The sequence below is a fragment of the Talpa occidentalis genome, unplaced genomic scaffold (assembly GCF_014898055.3).
Source record: "Talpa occidentalis isolate TD23 unplaced genomic scaffold, MPIMG_talOcc4v2.1 talOcc4.18, whole genome shotgun sequence".
NCBI classification, from domain to species: Eukaryota; Metazoa; Chordata; class Mammalia; order Eulipotyphla; family Talpidae; genus Talpa; species Talpa occidentalis.
Window position 1 is genome coordinate 15537216 of NW_023601851.1, and position 22801 is coordinate 15560016.

Genomic DNA, 22801 nt, shown 5'->3' on the forward strand with positions numbered 1-22801 from the left:
CCCTAATCTGATATTTTAAACCAGACATTCCTTGCCAGGACAGAGACTGTTGGCACAACCAAATGCTCACCTCCAGCCTCCGTAGTGATCAGTGGGGTCACAGCGCTGCTTGGTTCACAGGGGTTGTAGCCACGTGTGGTATAAACCACTACATGGTAGACCTAAAACATATTCCACCCGGTCCTCTAGCTTTCTCCTACTCTTCTGTGATGAGGCCCACCCTAGATTCCCTGTGCCAGCTGACAGAACTACAAGGGGAAAAACGGCCACCCCAAGTCCCTTGAACTTTGCTTCGTGAGAAATAAATTCCTTTGTCATACCAGTGATTCGGGGCCTTATCAAACATAGCACAGCATATCAAGACTAACATGCCTATGCAAACCTAATTACAGCTGGTATGGCTATTTCTTTTCTTAAGTGAAATTCCCCTCCACTGTTTTGAAGAGGACCCATATTCAGGACGTACCTGCTCTTTGCCACATTTTAGAAAAAGCATGGCATGATGGAAGCATTTTACTCCCATGGGACCATCCAGGAGAATAAATGATTCTGAACACTGGACTGGGCAAGGAGAAAGGCAGATATGATGATGTAGTGTTTCCTTAGGAGAGAGAGAAATCTGGAGAGAAAGTCCAGTCTTTCCTTAGTTTTGATTTTGTAGCACATGAAAGAAATGAACAATCCATGTTGGAATGCTGCTTTGAGTACCTGTATATACCCTTTTCAGAATCCAGTACAAGTTTGGAACACAAGCTTAAAACATAGACAAGGAATTGGACTGGAATGATAGAATTTGGTTGTCAATGTATCAATGAAGGCATCAGACTAACTAGCTCGCCTCAAAGAACGAAAATTAAGAAAGACAAAATCATAAGCTAGAACCCTAGGAATACTCACAACAGCAAGCAGATACTCTGCAGAGGTTTGAAGGAGGCAGAAATATGTTGTGAGAAACAAGGTAATGTGGTGTCGAGGTAACCAAGAAAACAAGGAGGAGGTGAACTACGCTGCCTTCTGGTGGAGATCTGGGTTGAAAACCAATCTCTGTCAGACCTGAAGAAGCTGATAGGGCCAGCACAGCATGGATGGAGCCGGTGCAGGGGATGCCCCATCCTGAGGGGTGACTGGGAGCTGGTGACACTTCCAGGACCCGTTACCATGAGTCATGGGAATGAAAGTAAAATGATTTATGACTGAGGCAGAATTCTTTTTTAAGAAAAAGGTGAGTCAAGTCCCATGCCAGTGGGAAGGAAGAGACAAGGTAACAGGAGCATGTCACTGAAACAGGCAGGGCAGGGGCAAGACAGGAAAGGCTCTGGCTAGACACACAGTGTGGGCGCCTGGGACGTTCCCCACGAGAGGAGTCCATTCTCGTAGTGAAGAAGGATGTCCGCCAGGAGAGGGGAAGAGATGGAGAGGAAACTTGGGGAAGCCTTCAGGGAGCTGGGGAGACAGCTTTAGGCAACGTAGAAGCCTTTTCTCACAGTTGAGGCTGGGGCCATAAATATGTCGTGCACAGTCCACATAGTCTTCTCTTTTTCTCAAATTATGCTGAACAAGATGTTTGTGAAAGTGACAACAGCGGACACTGAAAATTCTGGATTGCAGTTTTATGGAATTAGTGTGAATGACAAAGGAGGCAAACTGAGCTGGAGATCCAGTTCTCAGGTGATAGAATCACTTTCTCCACGGAGAGCACTTTTACAGCAGCCATAGTCCCCTCTCCCTTTATAAATTAAGAACAGAAATTTCATTCCTTAACATTTAAGAGACAAATTTGATGTTGTAAAAAATAAGTGAGACTCTGCTGTAAGAAAATTAGACTCATATGTTGTCTGCTCATCCTGTAATCTATCCATCTTTAACCTGTCCCTCAAGATGACTGAGTATCCTCTGCTCTAAACACTTCTCTGAGAGAACAGAAGTGGATACTGTGGGTCATGTCTTCTGCCCTGGAAGTAACTGGAAACACAACACCTGTCCTATCTCTCAGGCCTCAGAGATGGCATCAGGTTTTCTCCAAGAGCCTGTCAATTGCAGCTACACCTTGTCTGTCACTCTGCAAGAGCACATGTGATGCCTCCTGTCTCTTTAGTACAGTCTAACTTCATAATGTTAAGCAGACTCGAACAATCATCAGCAGACATTTCATGTCAAAGCACTGATGATATATTTTCTGATCAGTTCATTCCTTCATAAAAATAGGATCGCAAAACAATTGGGCTTAAAATGAAGTTGCTGCAACATTCCAGACTGTGAACCTGCATTGTGTGGAGTCCATGGTAGGTACTCGGTAAGTACTCAGTATTATAAATAGCTTCATGGTTTGCAAATATGGCTTTTTCAATGGAGTTATAGTGTCTAAAAGTACTAAAAGTAGAAACATACAACATCAAGTCCCACTGTTTGTAGTAATACAGTGAACTTGGCAGGTAAAGGATGGTCAGATCAGGAGGAATTTAAATTTCCTTACTATAGTGGCAGAAAGGGCCAGTGCAGGGTTTTCTATGATTGGAACAGACAGTAAAGGAGAGTCCTGAAGCCCTCGGTGGCTCTCCAGGCTTTTATTGCCATTTTACCAGGTACACAGCAGGCAGGGGTGCTGGGGGGCCAGGAGGCTGGCAAGCCTTCCAGCCCCCGGCAAGTCTTCAGTCTTTCTGGGCTCTCTGGCCTTCTCTCATGGCCTCTGCTTCTCTGCTATTTCTCCTTGTCGTTCTCTTCTGGTAGTTTTGGTCTGCTCTGCGCCATCCCCGTGACGCCGTCCTTATAAGCACCATCTCAGCCCAGGTGAATCCCACTTCGATATGGCCACACCCCACTCAAGGTGCCCGCCAAGAAGCATGCATTCAGGGCCACAAGGATCCATCATCAATCCTAATGGCGGGAGGGCAATTATTTACCCTACCCTTACAATCCTGAGCTTTATGATTCTAGGAAATTCTGATCCTAGGAAAATGGGAATCGAAATGAGCAAAATCTGGATTTCATTTTGGAATCTCAGATAGGTAGGTGTAGGTGGCCCTGCTGAATTGCCTCTAAAGGAACTCGAGGGAGTCATAGTCCTCACAGCAGGCATATAAAATTGTAAGCATTTGGGTAAATACCTAGAAGCAGAGTTGCTGGATCCTATGGAAGCTCTGTCTTTAGTAGGTCAAGAAATATCCACTCAGCTCTCCATAGTGGTTGGACCAGTATGCATTCACACCAGCAGTGCAGGAGAGTTCCCTTTTCTCCACATCCTCGCCAACATTTTTTTTTTTAATAGAGGCATGTTCCATTTATTTATTTGTCTGCTTGTTTGTTTGTTTTGTTTATACATGCACTGGGTACAGTCAGAAGCACGGGAGGGTGAGATAATTCACCAGAGCCAGAGCGGGGAGCAGAGCAGGCAGAAGGACCGAAGTACACTGCTGAGGGGAGCAGCGGGCGGCAGGAGAGGTCTGTGCGCCATGTGGGACCCTCCTCCGGTGACCAGGGAGCAGCCGGGGATTGAACCGGCGCCGCAAAGGTTGCGGGCAGCTTCGAAACCCAGCGCTCAAGCGCTGCGCCACCGGGGAGGCCCGCCAACATTTGTTGTTGCTAGTTTTTCAAATATGTGCCATTCTCACTGGTGTCAGGCGGTATCTCATGGTAGTTTTGATTTGCATGTCCCTGGTTACAAGTGATGTTGAACATTTTTTCATATACCTGTTGGCCATTTGTCTTTCCTCTTTGGAGAGGTATTTACCCAAATGACACAGAAACACTAATTCCAAATAGCACCTGCACACCTATGTTTATAGCAGCACTATTTACAATAGCTAAGCTATGGAAACAACCAAAATGCCCCAAAAATGGATGACTGGATTAAGGAGATGTGGTACATATACACCATGGAATATTACTCAGCAATCAAAAAGATAAACTCATGCCATTTGCAGCAACATGGATGGAGCTGGAAGGAATCATGCTCAGCAAAATAAGCCAGAAAGAAAAAGAAAAATACCGGATGGTCTCACTCATAGCAGGAATTTATAAAACCTAAATAAGGGACCAGGGAAAAGACTAATTAATACAAAGTAAAAATCAAAATCAACAAGCAACCATAAGCCAGAGACATACTACGGGAAGGGGGTGGTGGGGAGAGGAAGGATTAGGGTCATAATAAGGGGGTGCAATTGTATGGGGAATATAACCAAAAGGATAATGCATACATTGTGCAAATATGAAAATGATGTAAGAATTATATAAAATAAAATATTAATTTAAAAAATAAAAATAAAAAACAAAAGAAAAAAAATAAAATTTTAAGCAGAGGATATCGTTCTCGCCAATACCCAGGTGAAGCCAATACTGTCTTGTTGGGACAGCTGTTCTGATGAGAAGAGAGTCTTGTCTGCGGTCAGTCTGGTCTCCTGTCTTAGACACACAACACAGGATAATAAGCACTGAGTGCTACCTGGCATGCACTAGCTGAGGAACTGTGGACACGTGTTCCAGACTTGATAAGTCAGCACCTTTGGGGATCTGCCCTGGAGGAAGTGCAGCAGACAAACTACACACAGGCTTGAGCACTGTTGATCGGCCCAGCACCACTGAAGCCTTGTAGTGGAATCAGCATGAACTTGAGATTTCGGCTTCTGCTTGTCCACATCCTCTGTGTGTGGTTCGGGGTTCATCCCCTCAGTGCACTTGACTCCTTTTTTTCTTGATGACAACCAAAATTCTTTTACTCACAATGACTAGTGAGGAAGAACACTTGAAGGGGTCTGAAAATGGGGAATGTTGCCAAAATCTGGGGCCTAAAGTTAGGTGTATTGCTGAGGTGAAAGGCTGACTCTTTGTCTAGAATTTGAGGTGAATGTTCACTTGGTGTGGGGGTTTCCTATGGTCAACTAACCTCTGTGATAAGGAGGTCAGGGTTAGGACAAGCTGAAAGGGAGTCCAACCATGCGGGTCAGTGTCAGGGCTTTCGGGAAGGCAGCCCAACTGTGCCAAGTGATGGGAAGGGCTTCAGACAGCTTCCCAGAGACCAGGGAGTGTCCTCAGTGGAGTGGTGCGGACAGAGTACAGATAATCTGCCAGGAAATCTTAGGAGGCTATGCTTTGCAGGCCTGTGACCTCTAAGTCACCCACCAGTTTTATAGCTCATCATTTACAACCCTGTTACCAAGCTATCCAGCCACAGAGTGAGGTTGTTACTTTATATTATAATTTGCCATAAATACTTCAATGCTAACCTCTGTGCATTAAAGATCTCTAAAGCTTTCTTCAATTTAAATACAAATTCCACTGGGAATTACTAGGTTATGAGGAAACTTGTTAACTCCCTGACAAGAGTTAAAGGGAAAAAAGATGTCACCCTGACAGCGTAGTTCCTTTTTATGTCTCTTTGAAAGAGTCAGTCAGTGTTGCTGTTCAAGTCAGAGCCTTTTGCTTCCTGCAGCAGATCCTGCAGGGTACATCGGGTGTGGGATCCAGCTCTTCAGACTTGGAGCATTTGAAGAGCCAGAGCATGTGGGGGCAAGGTCGGTGTGAGGACCCTGAGCGAAGGTGCCCACAGGTCCTGAGGATGGGTGGGTGGAGGGGCCCTGCTGAATGGCTTCTCCAAGGAACTTGAGGGAGTCATAGTCCTCACAGCCGGCAGAGCCTCGTCCCACCATATTGCCAGCTGGGCTGATGAGAAGAGGCTTCTCTGTGGTCAGTCTGGTCTCCTGTCCTGACCATATCTTCTAGGTTTCGAAGATGTGGGGAAATGACTGTCCCTCTGGCAGACGAAGACAGCAGACCTGAGAGGAGCAGGGGTTGGGGTTCAGTGACACAGCGGATCGGGTCAGGGTGTCTGCATGTCCCTCTCATGAGGACTAAGGAGGTAGTCTACAAAGGTGACCACCGAGTGATTCCACCAAGTTCAATATTCATGTCTCCCCTCATCACAGCCGGGGATACACCTCATCTTGACTTGGAAACAAACCAACTTATGCACTGTGAAAACAAGTAGTGTCATCTTCTGTCTGTGAAGTATTTTATACAGTATAGAAAGAAAACAAATCTGTCTCATTTGTTTCCTGGCCTTATACATAGTCCTTGAGGTGCAGATTCTGGATCACTAAATTGGTGGAAAGTTAGTGGTTGGAAAGTGAAAAATAAGCTTTGCAGTTAGATGTATTTGGCAAACTTATTTAGGATTCTTTGCTACAGTGTTGCTTGGAGACTTAGTATGATAACAGTCTTTCAAAATAGGATGAGGGCATTCAGTATTAACTGGTTACACATCTCAAAGAATTAGTGTTCCTTGGAAAATTCTAACTTTGAAATTTAAGAAAAATAAGAAAATAAGAAAAATAAGAAAAATAAGAAAATAAACTATTACTGAAATTCACAGAGATGTGGCAATAGGTAAACAGAAAACATTTATATAATAAATTAGATAATTTTCTTCAGCACTTAATCCAGAGCAAAATAAATGCAGATAATAAGATTATAGATTAACTGTCTCACTAGAAATTATTAAGTCCTAAATTTTTGGGTATTAATGGAACTTTGATCTATATAGAATCATGAAAGAATGAGCTTAGACTAGCTTTTGAATGACAAGGAAAGCAAGAATAATTCACATGATAAGCTAGAAGTATAAGGCAACTTCCTTGACTAGCTATAAAATTTCTACAAAATCTAAAACTAAAATCATACTAAATGACAAGAAACTGGATGCCACTTAAAATTAGGAACAGGACCTCCATTATGGTGCAGGGGTTAAAGAGAAAGGTGTAAGCTGTTGCCAGCAACTGCTGCATGAGTTCAATCCCCGGCCAGGTAGCTACCTGCATGGTGCAGAAAACCTCTCCTGTCTCCCCGCTGCTCCCCTCAGCAGTGTGTTTCAGTCAGTCGGACTGTTCTGCTCCCCACTCTGTCTCTGGTGAATCTTCTCACCCCCCACACCCTTGGTCTACACCCCAGTGCTTGTGTGCAAAAATTATTCTTTAAAAATAAAAAATAAAACTGGGAACAAATTAAAGCTGTCCCTTATCATCAATTCTATTCAATATTGTACTGGAATATTCTAGATAATGAAATAAACAAGAAGAAAGTAAAAGATAATGTAGACTGATAAAAGAAAAATAAAACTGTACTTGTGCCCAGATGCCATTATTTTCAATGTAGAAAATCTCAAAAAATCCACAAAAATCTCCTGGAATTAATAAATGATTAAACAGTAGTATAAATACAAAATATTCTTATTAAAAAAGAATCAATAGGAAAACATGCAACCTAGGGTTTCCCTGGTGGCCTAGGTTAAGCCTCAGTGCAATCAACACTGCAGCCTGAGTTGGATCCCTGGCCAGGGAGCTAGCCATGTGTAGCACAGACCTCTTCTGTCTCGCCAGCTGTTCCCCTCAGCAGTGTATTTCAGTCAATCCACCTGTTCTGCTCCCCACTCTGTCTCTGGTGAATCTTCTCACCCCCCACACCTCTGGCCTGTACCTCAGATGTTTCATGGATAAATAAATTAAATAAATATTTTTTAAAAATACAACCCAATTACCAAATATATGAATGATCTGAACAGACACTTCACCATAGTATCCACATGATAAACAGGTGCATAGAAAGATTTTAAATACAATATGCCAGATAATTTAAAATTAAGATAATTGTAATATCACCACATACCTATTAAAATGACTAAAATCCCAAGCACAACAACCCCAAGTTCTCATGAGGATGGGTAGCAACAGAAACTCCTCATTTTGATGGAATTGCAAAATGGCACAACCACTTGGGAAGATGGTTTGAAATTGTATCTAAACAAACTGCTTTGTTCTTACAAAACTAAACATACTCTTACTATATGATCCATAAATTGTCCTCACTGGTATTTATTCAAGTAAATTTTTAAAAGTAGTCCTACAGAAAAACCTGCATAGAAATGTTTGTACAGGCTCTATTCATAATTTCTAAAACTTGTAAGCAACCAAGATAGTCTTTAACAGATGAACTGATAAGCTGTAGTATATTCAGACAATGAGCTATATAGCTCAGTGGTCAAAAAAAAATTAAGTTATCACACACATATATACATATACTTGTGCCTTGAAAACATATATGTGTGTGTAAGTTATTTTGTAAGTTATTCCTTTATCAAATGATATAAAATAAACAACAGAAAGAGTGAAATCTAATGTAAAATATGGACCTTAAAGATAATGTATCAATAATGACTCATCAATTGTAACAGCTGAACCACAGCAATGCAAGATATTAGTAAGAAGGAACACTGTTTTTGGGAGGTTGAGGGGATGTATGGGAACTCTGTGATTTCCACCCAATTTTTCTCCAAACATTAACTCATAAAATAAAGTCTATTAATTTAAAAATTACAAAATAATTGAAATTTACTAAGACATGGCGTGGCAGTGAGTGAACAAAACATACTTTTACCACATTCATTAAGTTTTCTTCAATAGTTTAATTAAAGACAAAAAAATAGAAACAAGAAAATAATAAGTAATTCACCAGTATTTATCAAGCCCTATGTTTTCTGTAATAGAATTTGTGTGACATTTAGATAAATACTCAATCAGAAAAGAATGGAAGTTCACTGAATGGTTGTGCCTATTAATAAAGTAAACAAGATTAATTTACATGTTTAAATACACTGAAAAAACAGGAAGCTTTTAGTGCAGTTCCTAGCACATAGTATATGTTCAACAAAGCTAACATGTGCTGGGTAGTTTGTGGTCTGCGTGATGGAAGTGAAACACTTAATGCACATGATAAGAATTCAGAGAACAGGGCCTCCCTGGCGGTGCAAGGGGTTTAGCACCACACTAAGAAGCTGTCCACAGCATGTGCAGCCCAAGTTCCATTGCCAGACAGCCAGGGAGCAACTGACATGGTGCAGCAGACCTCTCCTGTTTCGCCCACTGCTCCCCTCAGCAGTGTATTTCAGTCGATCTGCCTCTTCTGTTCCCCTGTGCCTCTGGCCTGTACCCCAGCTCTTGTATACATAAATAAATAAATCTTTAAAAGAAAAGAATTCAGAGAACAGAGAACTTACTGCAAATGAATACTTGTCATGGAACTGAAATTTGCACTAATATTAACACAAACAAAAAGAGGATATGATAGGCAAATAAAAGAAATACAAGCAAACCCACGAGGAACAATAGAAAGGTGTTGCACAAGCGAAACATGTCATGAACAGACATGCTGAAGTCTAAGCCCCTCAGTCACTGCTTGCAAATATGTCATGGTGTTTCATTGCCAAAAAGGCAGTCGTTCCAGGAAGCCATCACAAGAGGATTCTGTGTCATGAAGCAAGCAAGCCCACCCAGGGGAGCTGAAAATACAGTGGCCTGAAGAAAGGCAGTGGTGGTGGGTTCACCCCAGATAGCAAACGTGGAGGTGCACACAGATCATACACAGTGTGACTTTGGTCTAGGCAAAAAAAACTTCTTCTCTCTCCATTCCCTGACACTTCAGCAACAGAAATAATAGCAATCAAAGGGTGCTTCTTAGTAAATTTTATGATGTAGCCTGAAGGATGTTTCCTAAGTGAAGAACAAAATGAGCAACAGCACATAAACATTCAGACATTACAGCAATTTTGTTCATTTGAAGTTTAAAATCACTACATAGTACTGCTGCTTTACCATAACCTAATGGTGGTAGTCATTACTTTTCTTAAGAGTTTTTAAAGATATAATCCAAATACCATAAAAGTCACCCATTAGAGCATACAAATAAATGATAACTTCACAGTTGTGCAAACATCACCAAAATAAAATTTGGAACATTTTCATCACCCCCAAATTAACCCTAGACCATTAGCAGATACTTCCCTTTTGCACCAACCCTTGGGCTTGGCAAAATCCAATCTACTCTCTCTCTCTGTAGATACCCCTCATCAGGTTTTTGGAATTAATGGAATCTTGTAAGAAGTTATGTTCTGTGTCTTGATTCTTTGACTTAGCATAAGACTTTCAAAATCCATCCAGGTCTCAGAATTTCATTCGTTTTTTTTTTTTTTTAAGATTTATTCATTTATTTATACATGCACTGGGTCAGTCAGAAGCGCGGGCGGATGAGAGAATTCACCAGAGCCAGAGCAGGGAGCAGAGCAGGCAGAGGGACCGAAGCACACTGCTGAGGGGAGCAGAGGGCGGCAGGAGAGGTCTGCGCGCCATGCGGGACCCTCACCAGGTGGCCGGGGAGCAGCCGGGGATCGAACCAGCGCTGCAGAGGCCGCGGGCAGCTTCGCATCCCAGCGCTCAACCACTGCGCCACCGGGAAGGCCCCTTTTTATGCTTTTTCTTGATGCAGATGGCAGACCCTTTCTAGAGCGGATATTCTGGGGGCTTTGCGGTCCCCCCCCCAACAATAGGACTTTTTAAATACCCAATTTCAACGTCACGCCCCCCCGAGAAGAAGGAGGTGACAGACACAGAACCACCCCCGCATGCACTCGTCTCTCCACACTCTGAGGACTGCCGCCCGCACGACCCCTGGGGACACCCCGTGTCCAGTGGCGCCAAAGGAGCAGCGCCCCGGGAGAGTCGAGGGAGGACTGAGAACCCGGAGGAGGCGCGGCCAGCTCGGACCCCGGTGCGGGGGGAGGACATGCCCGGGATGGGCTGACGCTTTGGAGGCGCCGAGACCGTCGCGGCGCGGGGAGGACACGCGGGTCCCTGGGGCGCGAGAGGGTCATCCAGCCGGGGACCCAGGCTGGTCCGTCCCCCACGGAGCGCCCCACGACAGCGCGAGCCCCCACGGGCTATAGTGCCAGGGCCACCTCTTCCCAGGCAGGTGCTGGTCCCCCGCCCACCGCCGCCCCTGGCTTCTCGTCACCCCACAGGCGCTGTGGAGAGAATCCCCTGCGAGCGCCTTGAGGACGGTCGGACCCGATGGAGGAATCCACCCGCCGAGGGCCGCCTCCTGGCACCACCGGGTCTGGGCAGCCTCCGCACCCCGACTCCACCCCGCCCTGGGAATCTCCCCCCCCCCCGTGAGTTCAGGACTCAGGCTCGGGGAGGTGGCGGTTCCGGCTTCCCCAACAGCGTCTCTGGAGGGCGGGGAGCCGCCGGAGCCGGCACAGGGCTCGCCACAGAGGGAAAACATTCCTGGGCTACTCAGCAGTGACCGCAGCGAGCGCCGGGGGCCTTTTCACAGACTTCACGTGTCCTTCACACAGTTTCCTCAGCTCACCCCGAAAGGCCACAGAGCAGGGTGCACAGAGTCACGGCGAGACGGTGCCCCGAGCGGTGTCCACATCCTCCACCCCAGCTCTCCGCAGGAGGACGCCCCGCTCACTCTCTCCTCAGGACTGAGAGTCCACACTTCACCTCACCTTGGCCGACATGTAGGTCCCCGCAGCCCAGCCCACGAGAGTCTCATGACACGAGCTGGAAACAATGCCGCCTCTCCCCGCCCGAGACTGCTTGATGCTCATCCCTGCTTGTGAAAAGGTGAGCAGCTCATCCTGGCCTGCTCTCGGGATGTGTTTTCTGTCTCTCAGGATGTTCCACATAATCTTCCACACATCCAAGTTTTTACAGATTTGTTTCATGAATCTACACATATTTATTATTAGTATTCTTCAAAATGATATCACAAGTCAGATTAATTTATAACTAAGAATTTGGTAAGGTAACTCCAGCTCAATTATTTGGCTTTCCAAAATACTCATTTAATGAATATTTAATATTTATTTATTTATGCACACAAAAACAGGGGTATAGGCCGTAGATGCCGGGGTTGAGAGGATTCACCAGAGAGAGAGCAGGGAACAGAGCAGGCCGACTGACAAAATACACTGCTGAGGGGCGCAGCAGGCCAGTCAGGAGAGGTCTGAGGCACATGTCAGTCAGCTCCCTGGCTGGCTGGGGATCCAACTCATGCACAGTGGCTGGCAGTAGTTTGAGAGCACTGTGTTTAACCCCTGGGCCACCCGGGAGGCCCCTTACCTTTAGTTTGAGATCAGAAGTGTGACTCCTTCCTTTCTCCCCGCTTTTAATCAGGAAAGCTTTGGTTATTTGGGGTCTGTTGTGTTTCCATATGAACCTCAGTAATCTTTGTTCTATTCCTCTGAAGAATGCCATTGGGATATTTATTGGGGTTGCAGTGAATCTAGAAGTGGCTTTGGGTTGGATGGCCCTTTGGACAATGTTGATTCTTCCAACACATAAGCTGGGTCTCTCTTTCCATTTCTCTACGCTTTCTATCATTTTTTTCCCACAATGTTTGATAGTTTTCCTTGTAAAAGTCTTTCCCCTCCTCTGTTAAATTTATTCCCAGTTAATTTTTTTGCGTGTGCAATTGTAGGTGGAATGGCTTTGTTAATTTCCCCTTCCAGTGCATTATTTGTACTTAGGAAGACATATGTTTTTCAATGCAGAGTTTGGTGGAACTACATACACTCACTCTGTCGTGTAACTCTTATTTCTGAAACCAGGGTGTCCCAAAGGCTTACATACATCCCCAAAATAGACCTGTGTTCTTTCCGCTCATTGCTTAAACCTTTGCACTCCGCTGTCCCCTCTCAGGGGACATTGCAATTTATTAGTGATTATGGGGAATTGAGGTTATTTCAATGCAACCTTTTCAGACATGCATGTTTCCCTGAAGTTTTATCTTGAAATGGCACAAGAAATTAAATCAAAATATCATAAAATTACTAAGATATATACAAGAAATGTCAGCGGGTTTTGTGTTGGACGAGAACGTGAGATGCATGCTCACGACGGTCCGAGCACTTCTCAACGCCACTTGAAAAGAGCTATAAGGGGAGTTTGTAGAAGAAAGGTCGGTTTTCGAACACAGCGCATACTGTATAGTGAGATATATAATTACAAATAAACAAGTCTACATCTGGAGGAAAACATTTTCAAAGTTGAGCCCATTTTGGTTCGAAGCTTCGAGCAGTGCACATAGATCTAATGAGGAGAAAATCGGAAAAGTGATTCTTTTCTTAGTGAATAAATTGTTTGGTGAAAGCTATTTTGGTAAATATCATCTTGTCAGTTAGTAATAACAATTAGAAATTTTAAACCCATGCATTTATTCATATTTTTATTAGAACAACGGCAAAGCGTCCAACCACGAATGAGTCTCATGACACAAGTAGTAGTAAAGATGAGCTCCACTAATCAGCCTGCAATGCATATTGGGGAGTGTTACAAAACTTATCATACTGTACAAAATTATAAACAATAAAATATTGTTTTTTTTGCAAATATACATTCCTCGATGTCACCCAATTCATGTATGTCCAATATCATTATAATACGTTACTTGGTTCCAAAATTACACTAAATAATATGAGGGTCTGTAAATGCACATTTATGCTGCAAAGTAGCGTCGAGTAGCTGGTAGCCAATGTCCAGAATGGTTCAGAGTGCAAAGGGTTAAAAGTCAAACTATTCTTTGTCTTCTAGCCTGGCTACATTACCAAGACCAACATGTTCACAAGCAGTTCTGCTTCTCCAGAGAAAGAGAACCTCGCAGCCCAAGACCGGCCATCCACCTCGGTATCTTATGGGTACACTCCCTTTCATCCAGGGGATGAACTTAGGGTTGGGGGCGACCAAGGGAGATGGCACAGACCTGCAAGTAGCACACACCTCTTGTCCCCATATCCGAAGGATAAGCGCCCCACACAAGAATGGACCCATAGCCTCTCTGCTCCATCGGCCTCAGACCGTGAAGCTGTCCACAGCCACTGCAGCAAGAGCTCCATCCCCAGCCAGGGAGCTGACCCACAGGGCGCAGCACCTCTCCTGTCTCCCCGCGGCTCCCCTCAGCAGTGGATTTCAATGGATATGCCTGTTCTGCTCCCCACTCGTCTCTGGGGAGTGCTCCCCCGCCCTGGTCCACTCCCTGCCCCTGGAAATCAGGGCTCCTGTAGTGTCCTCACCGCTGGAGCGTGGACAGTGTCTCTGGGTTGTGCTGATCCTGTGTGTCCTGACCCCAGGATGCGGCTGAGCTGGGCAAGGTCCCCACGGAGCATGGTGGAGGCCTCTCCTGGGCCTCCGCCGACAGCATCACCACCCACCTGAGCCGCCCACCCATCCACAGAAGCCTCACCTGCCACACCCCTGGACGCCCCAACACACCTGTAGGGGGACGTGACATGAGTCCCCTGAACCCCTCACCTTCAGAGCAGAGAGTGACCCTTGCTGCAACAGCCCACATGAGTCACGTCACAGCAAAGACACTTCCAGGGAACGTGCACTAGCAGAGGAGCATTGTCTTAGCAAACCCTGCAGGCCTCTTTGGACTAGGTCTGAGGTGAAGGCTGAGGGGCCCGATGCCATCTTTAATGGGCGCTCAAGGACACCTGGGAGCCTGCAGCATCGTGGAAAGCGGCCTGCGGCCTAGGGGTGAAAACCTCAGCGACCTCCCATGGCGCGTTGAGGAATATGGCCCATGGCCCCAACACTACAGGTGGAGTTTGAAGGGACCAATGTACCTCCCCCTGAATCAGGGAGGATGCTCTCAGGAGACAGACACCCCATCAGTCACCGATCTGGAAACACAGGACGGGGGCTCTGGCCGTAGAGATGTTCCTGACTGAGGAAGCTGCGTAGAGGGCACGGACAGGGAGGAGTGGGCACCCAAGTCCCAAATCCATGACCTGAGAAACAATCCCCGATGGATGGGCCCCGAGCCCAGCCCTTCAGAGAGAACGCTGCAGAGCCGACACAGGGCACGACTGCAAATCCACAGACCAAGGCTCGGCATGGACGCGCAGGCAAGTAACGGGGGCAAACTCAGCGGGCCTCAGAGCATCGGGAGATGACTCAGGCCAAGCCCCTCAGCAAGAGACACACCGCAGAGACCCCCACGACCAGCACCAGCTCCCTGACCACCACAGCCATGGGAGCCCCTGCTTCTTGGCCCCAGCGGCCACCCCTCGGGACGGTTCTGCTCAGGGAGCTTTCTTGTCCTTTCTCCTGTGAGTAAATGTCTGGCTCTTCTGGAACTCTGGGCTCCACTTGGAAATACTTTCGCACCAAAGACAAGAAATGAGGAAGAGCACACCCGAGGCCTCAGACTCCGGGCCTGCTGCTCAAACTCTCCACTCGGCATCACCACGGAGCCAAAGAAACACACCAGAAGGTGCCCGGGGCCCCTGAGGGGGAAGTGGTAGCGAGAGTTACATCAAGGACTTCCTCGGCCACCATCTTCCACACCGACCACTCACCCCAAGGTATGAACTGACTCAGACAAAGACCATATTCAGGACACGGCCAGCAATGGCAGAAGGAATTATGTTCTGAACAAAGAGTGAAGGGTGCTCGCTTCGGCAGCACATATACTAAAATTGAACAAAGAGTGAAGGAAAAAGACCTGGATTACATCATCACCTCAAGGAGGAATACAGGGAAACAAAGAAAGTGTCAGAGGAAAAAGACAAAACTAGCAGGCAGATGTCAGAGCTGAGACACCAGCAGGGGATGGGGCAGAAGAGGGGCCAGGAAGGGAGGAGGAGCACCAGGCCTGTGGATGGGTCACAGGGGCGGTGCGGACAGGACATTTGCAAGAATTATACAGAAGGGGAGCAATCCAATATTGCACAAAGATGAACAACAATTTAATAAAAAAAAAATTAACAGGCAAGAATCCTTTTTTTTTTTTTTAATTTCAGGGGCCTCTGTTGGTGCAGGGGTGAAGTCTCAGCACTATGAGCTGTTCTCAGTACTGCAGACACGAGTTCAATCCCTGGCCAGGGAGGTGACCCACGGGCACAGTAGACCTCTCCTGTGTCCCCACTGCCCCCCTCAGCAGTTGATTTCAGTAGATCCGCCTGTTGTGCACCCCACTCTTTCTGTGGAGAATCCTCTCACCCCCTCATACCTCCGGCTTGAACCCCAGACTTGTATGCAGAATTAAATCTTCCAACAAAATTCCTTAGTTTGTGTAGAACTGGGTGTAGACCAGAGGTTCGGGGGTGAGAGGATTCATCAGATACTGAGTGTGGTGACAAACAGGCAGAACCACTGAAATACCTGGCTAACGGGAGCAGCGGGTGACACAGGAGAGGCCTGCTGCGGCCATATGTGGGGTGGCTCCCTAGCTAGGGCTGAACCCCTGGCCAGAGCAGGCAATAGCACTGAGACTTAACCACGAGGCCACCAGGGAGGCCCCGAAAAACCTTCATCATGAAAGGTAGGTAAAGACACCTGCAGCCCTCAACCTATAGCCGAGAGCACACAGTTCAACTTTTCCTTCTAGAGGTCATTTTGGTGGTGAGCAATTCCAGTATCGGGGGGCACCACAGAGACTTAGAGTACTGGACAGAACGTGACGACTAAGTTAGAAAACCCAGAGAGATCACCTACCCACACAACATGCAGTGTGCCATGTAGACAGACAGCTGCTGTGGACAGGCATAGCATCACTCAGGAACTTAAGAGGATACTAGAAGCAACAGCACAGGAACAGCGACATCATCACTGCATGAACTTGGGAGAACAGAGTGAACCAGGTAACTCCACGCAATTAAGATTGAAACTGTATGTCAGTTCCCATTGCTCTCAGCTGCATGATGTGGTTTGAGCTCAAAAGTTTGAATACTTTTTAAAAGATTTTTATTTATTCAAGCATACAAGAACCAGGGTACAGGCCAGATGTGTGGGAGGGTGAGAGGATGCACCAGAGACAGAGCGGGGAACAGAACAGGCAGACTGACCAAAATACACTGCTGAAATACATGCAGCGGGCCAGAAAGGAGAGTTCTGCCACTCCATGGGGCTGCTCCTGGCAGGCCAGGGAATCAAACTCCCACCGCAAAGGCCACGGACAGCGTCATAGCGCTGTGCTCAACCACCTGCACCACCAGGGGAGGCCTGCCTGTCCACTCTTGACATTCATAGCATTTCCCTCCAGTGTGGAGTTTGTCATGCCTAGTGAGGGCTGACTTCCTGAAAAGTTTTCCCACTCTTCACAATCATAGGGATTTTGTCCAGTGACATCTCTGATGTCCAGTGAGAGCATGCTTACTGAAAAAGTTTTCCCATGCTCTTGACACTCACAAGGCTTCTCTCCACTGTGACTTCTCTGATGTTTACTGAGGGACGATTTCTGGCGGAAAGCCTTCCCACATTCTTGACACTCATAGGATTTCTCTCCACTATGAATTCTCTGATGTCTAATGAGGTGTGGCTTACTAGAAAAAGCTTTCCCACACACTTCACAAACAAAGGGTTTCTCTCCAGTGTGACTTTTCTGATGTCTAATGAGGTTTGACTTACAGGAAAAAGCTTTCCCACACCCTTCACATTCATAGGGTTTCTCTCCAGTGTGAATTCTCTGATGTCTAATAAGGTGTGCCTTACTAGAAAAAGCTTTCCCCACCCTTCACAATCATAGGGTTTCTCTCCAGTGTGAATTCTCTGATGGAGACTGAGGGATGATTTCTGGCGGAAAGCCTTCCCGCGTTCTTGACACTCATAGGATTTCTCTCCACTATGAATTCTCTGATGTCTAATGAGGTGTGGCTTACTAGAAATAGCTTTCCCACACACTTCACAAACAAAGGGTTCTCTCCAGTGTGACTTCTCTGATGTCTAATGAGGTTGACTTTACAGGAAAAAGCTTTCCCACACCCTTCACAATCATAGGGTTTCTCTCCAGTGTGAATTCTCTGATGCTCACTGAGGTAACACTTACTGGAAAAAGCTTTCCCACACCCTTCACATTCATAGGGTTTCTCTCCAGTGTGACTTCTCTGATGGAGACTGAGGGATGATTTCCATTGGAAAGTCTTACTACACTCTTGACATTCATAAGGCTTCTCTCCACTGTGAATTCTCTGATGCTCACTGAGGTAATACTTACTGGAAAAAGCTTTCCCACACCCTTCCCATTCATAGAGTTTCTCTCCAGTGTGAATTCTCTGATGTCTAATAAGGTGTGCCTTACGAGAAAAAGCTTTCCCACACCCTTCACAATCACAGGTTTCTCTCCAGTGAATTCTCTGATGTTACTGAGGATGATTTCCAGGAAAGTCTTCCTACACTCTTGACATTCGTAAAGCTTCTCTCCAGTGTGAATTCTCTGATGCTCAGTAAGGTGAGACTTCCTGGAAAAAGCTTTCCCACACCCTTCACATTCATAGCATTTCTCTCCAGTGTGAGTCCTCTCATGTAGAACAAGAACTGACTTAAGGGAGAACACTTTCCTGCACGCCTCACATTCAAAGGGTTTCTCCCTTGTATGAGTTCTCTGATGGACACTAAAAGCAGGTTTCCACCTGAAAGTTTTCTTACACACCTGACACTGGGAGCGCTTCACTCCCGTTTGAGTCTGTGGATGTAAAGTGAGGTCAGTCTTCCATGAGTAAGTTTTCACATAATTGTTAGAGCCAAACATCTTCACTGCAGTGAGATTTCTCTGGTATCCCCTCTGTAAGGAAATCTCAGCGGTGCCCCCACACTCATCAGGTTGATTGTCTGCTTGTGTTTTCTGATGTTCAGTAAGAACAGAGGTTTTAGAGGCCGCTTCACCATATCTCTTATATCCCAAATTATTCTTTCCTAACTGGGTACTCTCATGAGGATAGGTGTGAAATGTGTTTCTGAGACTGGCCCCACTTTCACAACATTTCTGCTGCTCATGTTCAACATACCAAGGAGGATTCAAATGCACTGGAGTCATCTCTGCAGCTCCGCCTTTTCATTACAACTGCAGGGAGTCTGTCCTCCTTGGGTTCTGTCTCGGACAACGAAAGTTACCTCATCACGGGTGTCCCTGCACTCATTGCATTTACGGGCAATCCCTTCCAGAAGGGCTCCTCTAGGTGTAAATACTGTTTCTTCACTCACGACTTTTCCTTGTTCACGAAATTCAAAAGGCTGTTGAAAGTTCTGAATCAGAGAGAGGAGGAAAGAACAAACCAAAACGGCCAACAAAAAACAAACGAGGCAGCAAGCGGGACTGTGAGTGGAAAGGAACTATTGCAGCCACCACACCCCGTGAACGGGAGCTGAGGCGAACCCTGCAGGATCCGCCGCAGCGTGAGGGAACGGCTCCGGGCGCCATTAGAGAAGAACAAAGACTCCGGGAGACGCGCACACAGCCCGGGCTGCCGGTAAGCTGGCGCGGAAAAGCGGCGCGCTTGAAAAGCAAGTGCAGACCTGGATCGCGGCTGCCCAGGTCCCCGCGCCTGCGACCTAGGCTTGCGGGGAGACGACCTAGGCTTGCGGGGAGACGCGCGGAGGTCCTCACTGAGGTGAAGGTCCCTCCCTGAGTGAGCAGGAACCAGGCGCCCAGGCACGGGAGCTGTGCAAAAGGCGCCATTCCCGCGCCACTGAACTGGGCTACAGCCCGCGTCCTGGAACTGAGGGCTTTGAACTGAGACCCGGGGCACGAAAATTCGGGCGTGGTTTCTCCACGACGGTGGGGCACAAGGCAGACACAGCACCCCAAAGCTGTTGAGGTGTACCCTACCATTCCCGCTCTGTTCTCTGTCCCACGGGGTGGGGGGAGGCGAAAAACAGCCCCCCAAGGACAATAGGAGAGATCTCTGGCGCCACCTAGCGACCAGGAAAAAAAAAGTCACTAACACCCTATAAAACAGGACATTTCTTAAGACTGCTTGAAAAGGGCAGAAGGTTTCTGGAGGACCCAGTGGCCAGCCGGGAAGTTATCCCACGCCAGGCCCTTCCGACCAGCAGTCTGAGCCCACAGAGGAGCAGGCACCCACGTCCGGGGCAGACCGGTGCGCAGAAGAGTGTGCCTGAAACCAGAGCGCAGGGACTGCATCCCGCTTCGCCATTTGAGAACAGGGACATTTCTTCAGTAAAAACTGCCTAAAACCAGCAGAAAGCTCCCCCAGAAGACAGAGATGGCTCCTGGAAGAGCCAGAGGGGAGCGGAGAAGTTCACCCAAGATGTCAGTCAGTCCGAGCAACACAGTGTCCCAACGCATACGACAAATTAGAAAACAGACAGTAGGGAGTAGAAGAACCACACGCAACCTAAAAACTCCTCAGGAAAGAAGCACACCACAAAAAGAAAACCACTCCCCAGATTGCAACGACAGCAACTTGGAAGAACTTCTGAGCCTTCCAGAAAGAGAATTTAAAATTGCCATGATTAAAAAAGTGATAGATCAGAAGAAGGAAATTGAGTCCCTAAAGAGGGAAGTAAGAGAAATGCAGGAGATCAAAGAATTAATGGAGGAACTAAAGAACTCTGGGAAAAGCAATGAAAGCAGAATAGATGAAATGGAAGAACGAATAAGTAATCTTGAAGACACAGAAATAAAAAGAACCAAAACAGAAAAGGAAAGAGAAGTACGAAGGAAAAAGAATGAAGAAAGACTTCGGGAACTATCTGACTCCATGAGGAAAGGAAATATAAGAGTTATAGGAATTCCAGAAGGAGAGGAGAGAGATGTAGGAACAGAGAAAATATTCATGGATATAATTGAAGAGAACTTCCCAAATGAGAAGAAGGAGCTGAAAATTGATATACAAGAAGCAAGAAGAACACCAAACTTCCACGACGAAAGGAAAAACACAGCAAGACACATAATAGTAAAGCTCCCAAGAATCCAGGACAAGGAAAAAATAATGAAGCTGACAAGAGGGAAGAAACAGATAACATTCAAAGGAAAACCAATCAGGCTGACATCAGACTTCTCTGAAGAAACACTACGGGCAAGGAGAGAGTGGAGGGACATAGTCAACAGACTCCAAGAAAACAGATGCCAACCAAGAATACTCTATCCGCAAAGCTCTCTTTCCTCCATGAAGAAAGAATATGGACCTTCCCAGACAAAGAGAAACTCCGGAATTTCATTGCGACTAAACCCCCACTCCAAAAAATACTACAAGGAATCCTAAAGCCAGAACCTCAGAGGGACGAATAACAACGAAAGAAGACAAAAAAAAAAAAAAAGTTATTAAAAGAATAAATAAATAAAATCAAAGGAAAGACAAACATAATGGCAAATACAGATGCTAACATATAAATATTAACTCTAAATGTAAATGGACTAAACTCTTCAATAAAAAGACACAGAGTTGCAGCCTGGATTAAGAAACAAAACCCAACCTTTTGCTGTCTCCAGGAAACACATTTAGCTACAAAAGATAAAAATAGGCTCAAAGTCAAAGGATGGAAAACAATCCTACAAGCAAATGGGCCAAAAAAGAAAGCAGGAACAGCTATACTTATATCAGATAAAACAGACTTCAAACTCAAAAAAATAAAAAGAGACCCCAATGGTCACTACATTATGATTAAGGGGACAATACTTCAAGAAGAAATAACACTCATTAACATATACTCACCAAACGAAAGAGCACCAAAATATATCAGACAACTGTTGTCCTCTCTGAAAACAGACATCAGAGAAAACACATATGTAGTGGGAGACTTCAACACACCACTATCAACAATGGATAGATCAACAAGACAAAAAATAAGTAAAGAAACTAAAGCTCTAAATAAGGACCTAGAGCATTTGGGCTTAACAGACATCTATAGAACACTAAACCCAAAAAAAACGGAGTACACATTTTTCTCAAGCGCACACGGATCATTCTCCAGGATCGATCACATACTGGGGCACAAGACAAACATCAACAGATACACCAAGATTGAAATCATACCAACCATCTTTTCTGACCACGAAGGCATCAAACTAGAAATAAATCATAAAAAGAAGGCAAGGAACTATCCTACCTCATGGAGATTAAAAGCCACACTACTGGAAGACCACTGGACTAACGAGGAGATCAAAGAAGAAATTAAAAAATTCTTTGAATTGAATGACAAGGAGGACACCAATATCCTAAATGTATGGGATGCAGCAAAAGCAGTAATAAGAGGAAAATATATAGCAATAGAAGCTCACATCAAAAAACAAGAAAGAACTCAAAGAAACAACCTAATCTCGAAGCTCAAAGATCTAGAAAAAGAACAACAAAAAAACCCAGAACCAGTAGAAGAAAAGAAATAATAAAAACCAAAGCAGAAATAAATGAAATTGAAACTAAAAAACAATCCAAAAGATCAATGAAACCAAGAGCTGGTTCTTTGAAAAAATCAATAAAATAGACAAACCCCTAGCCAGGCTCACAAAGGAAAAAAGGGAGAAAGCACAAATACACAGAATCATAAATGAAAGAGGAGAAATCACAACGGACACAGCAGAAATCAAAAGAATAATCAGTAACTTATGAACAGTTATATGGAAACAAGTTCAACAATCTAGAGGAGATGGACAAATTCCTACAACTCTACAATCACCCAAAGCTAGATAAAGAAGAAATAGAACACCTAAACAGACCAATTACAAGCAGCGAAATTGAAATGGTAATAAAACCTCCCCAAAACAAAAGCCCAGGACCTGATGGATTTACAATTCTACCAAACATTCAGAGACGAATTAGTGCCTATCCTTCACAAACTCTTCCAAAAATTGAGAAGGAAGGGACAATACCAAACACGTTCTATGAAGCCAATATTACACTAATACCAAAACCGAATAAGGACAACACAAAAAAGGAAAACTATAGGCCAATCTCCCTAATGAACACTGATGCAAAAATCCTCAATAAAATTTTAGCTATCAGAATCCAACAATGTATCCATAAGATAATTCACCACGACCAAGTTGGATTCATTCCAGGGCACAAGGATGGTTTAACATCCGAAAATCAATCAACGTTATCCAACACATCAACAAAAGAAATATAAAAACCATATGATAATATCAATAGATGCTGAGAAAGCTTTCGACAAAGTGCACACCCATTCATGATAAAAGCCTTGAAATTCTTGGGATACAAGGAACATACCTCAACATC

General features: G+C 45.4%; 1 protein-coding gene across 1 annotated transcript in view; it reads right to left on the reverse strand.

Annotated features, from left to right (window-relative positions):
- The window catches only part of LOC129146206 (zinc finger protein 883-like), a 63463-nt gene extending 44742 nt beyond the window's left edge, over positions 1–18721 (reverse strand). The window contains 4 exon segments of the mRNA XM_054697772.1: positions 17016–17339; positions 17342–17480; positions 17564–17933; positions 18717–18721. Of these exon segments, the coding sequence (XP_054553747.1) occupies positions 17016–17339; positions 17342–17480; positions 17564–17933; positions 18717–18721 (838 nt within the window).
- Positions 18722–22801: the final 4080 nt, after the last annotated feature.